General features: G+C 34.4%; 1 protein-coding gene across 2 annotated transcripts in view; it reads right to left on the reverse strand.

Moving 5' to 3' along the window:
- slc37a1 (solute carrier family 37 member 1) overlaps window positions 1–2500 on the reverse strand; it is a 33824-nt gene that overhangs the window by 21262 nt on the left and 10062 nt on the right. For both annotated transcript variants that reach the window (XR_008321951.1, XM_053328881.1), the window contains exons 4-5: window positions 791–869; window positions 370–505 (exon numbers count right to left, since the gene is read on the reverse strand). Coding sequence is in view for 1 of the 2 variants with exons in the window: in XM_053328881.1 (XP_053184856.1) it covers window positions 370–505; window positions 791–869 (215 nt within the window). In the remaining variant the exon portion in view is untranslated. The remainder of the gene's footprint in view (window positions 1–369; window positions 506–790; window positions 870–2500) is intronic.

Consider the following 2500-nt stretch of genomic DNA (forward strand, 5'->3'; position numbering starts at 1 on the left):
ATGTAATATTAGTAGTTTACCGTTCTTTATAAAGTGCCACATTTTGATATAAAGCTTTTAAATGTTCACATCCTATAAAAGAAGAAACTGGAGTCAGAAAGCAGGAGCTGCTCCCAATGCAGGTAGGCTGGGATCCACCTGTATTGGGAGCACAGCTTTTTTCACATCCTATAAAAAGAAAACTAAAAGAACATTACGTTTCTATTATTATACATTAAAGCAGAATTTTTGCTTCTCTTTTATAACTCTGGTGTTTACCTGCAAGGGGAATTTCAAAATAAAAGCACGTCATAAATGATCGATGTCTGGTGGATGTTTTTATGTTGCATCGATGCGATTGGCTCGTTGCTCGTTAAATGGATGTCTCACCTGGACAAATATGTAGAAGCCCAGGTTGTGGATGTTGTAGACGTAGCCGAGCCCAAACAGGCAGGTGAACAGGCCGCTGGTCACCATGCCGACCGTCAGGTACAGTCGGATGGGCAGCCGCTCCCCGATGATGCCGCTGCACAGTGATGACATCACATTAACCACAACAACAACAACAACTTCCTGCCACCAATGTGTGAACTTCAAAATAAGATGCAACCTGCACATTTAGAAGATTATAATTAATGCAAAGCAAAGATGTTTTTAAAAAGCTTTTAAAAGGAGTCAAAGTGTGGAATATACTTGAGAAAGATAGATTTTATATATATATAGAAATAAAATTGCACATCCAGAGTAAAAAATAGCATCAATGAGATTCTGATTCTTTCTTTATTGAAGTATTTGTGCTCTTCTTTCTCACCTGAGGTACATTCCCACCGCGTAGGCACAGAGGAAGGAGTAGTCCATGGCTCCCAGCAGCTGTTTGTAGTTACTTTTATCTGCAGATACAAACAAGACTTTTATACTTTAGTTTTTATAGTTGGGTTTCATTTATTGTCACTTCTGCAAGCTGTAAAAACCTGCAGCGCATTTCTACTTTAAGGGTTAGGAAAGGTAAAAAATGGGGACTCACTATGTTAAAAACCTTAAAATTCACTAAAACAAACGGAAGTTGGTTAAAAACTCATAAATAAGTCTAAAAATAATATTAATAATAAAGGATATAAAAGGACCACAGACACAGGTAAGGGCGCTTTCACACCAACAGCAGCTGATGCACTAAACAGTCCATTCGGAGTTCGGTTCGGGTTCGGGTGCGCACAACTCAAGCGGACCCAGACCTCCAAACAGAGGAGGTCTCGGTCCGCTTGACTCCGCACTAAATGCCAACCTACCGGAAGATGAGGGAACGTCAATCGGACCAATCTTGACTCGTTTGCAGGTGTGAACGCGGACCACATAATCTAACTAGTGGTGTGAAAGCGCCCTAAGATAAGGTCTGTTAATATAACAATTTAAAATAAAGACACGGTAAACGACTAATATTACAGTCATTACGGTAAACTACTGATATTACATTCATTACGGTAAACTACTAATATTACATTCATTATGGTAAACTACTGATATTACATTCATTACAATAAACTACTAATATTACATTCATTACGGTAAACTTCTGATATTACATTCATTACGGTAAACTACTAATATTACATTCATTACGGTAAACTACTAATATTACGTTCATTATGGTAAACTACTAATATTACATTCATTACAGTAAACCGCTAATATTACATTCATTACAGTAAACGACTAATATTACAGTCATCACGGTAAACTACTAATATTACAGTCATTACGGTAAACTGCTAATATTACATTCATTACGGTAAACGACTAATATTACGTTCATTATGGTAAACTACTAATATTACAGTCATTACGGTAAACTACTGATATTACATTCATTACGGTAAACTACTAATATTACATTCATTATGGTAAACTACTGATATTACATTCATTACAATAAACTACTAATATTACATTCATTACGGTAAACTTCTGATATTACATTCATTATGGTAAACTGCTAATATTACACTCATTACGGTAAACTACTGATATTACATTCATTACGGTAAACTACTAATATTACATTCATTACGGTAAACTACTAATATTACGTTCATTATGGTAAACTACTAATATTACATTCATTACAGTAAACCGCTAATATTACATTCATTACAGTAAACGACTAATATTACAGTCATCACGGTAAACTACTAATATTACAGTCATTACGGTAAACTGCTAATATTACATTCATTACGGTAAACGACTAATATTACGTTCATTATGGTAAACTACTAATATTACAGTCATTACGGTAAACTACTAATATTACAGTCATTACGGTAAACTGCTAATATTACATTCATTACGGTAAACGACTAATATTACGTTCATTATGGTAAACTACTGATATTACATTCATTACGGTAAACTACTAATATTACAGTCATTACGGTAAACTACTAATATTACAGTCATTACGGTAAACTGCTAATATTACATTCATTACGGTAAACGACTAATATTACGTTCATTATGGTAAACT

This window comes from Scomber japonicus, chromosome 11, assembly GCF_027409825.1.
Source record: "Scomber japonicus isolate fScoJap1 chromosome 11, fScoJap1.pri, whole genome shotgun sequence".
Taxonomy (NCBI): Eukaryota; Metazoa; Chordata; class Actinopteri; order Scombriformes; family Scombridae; genus Scomber; species Scomber japonicus.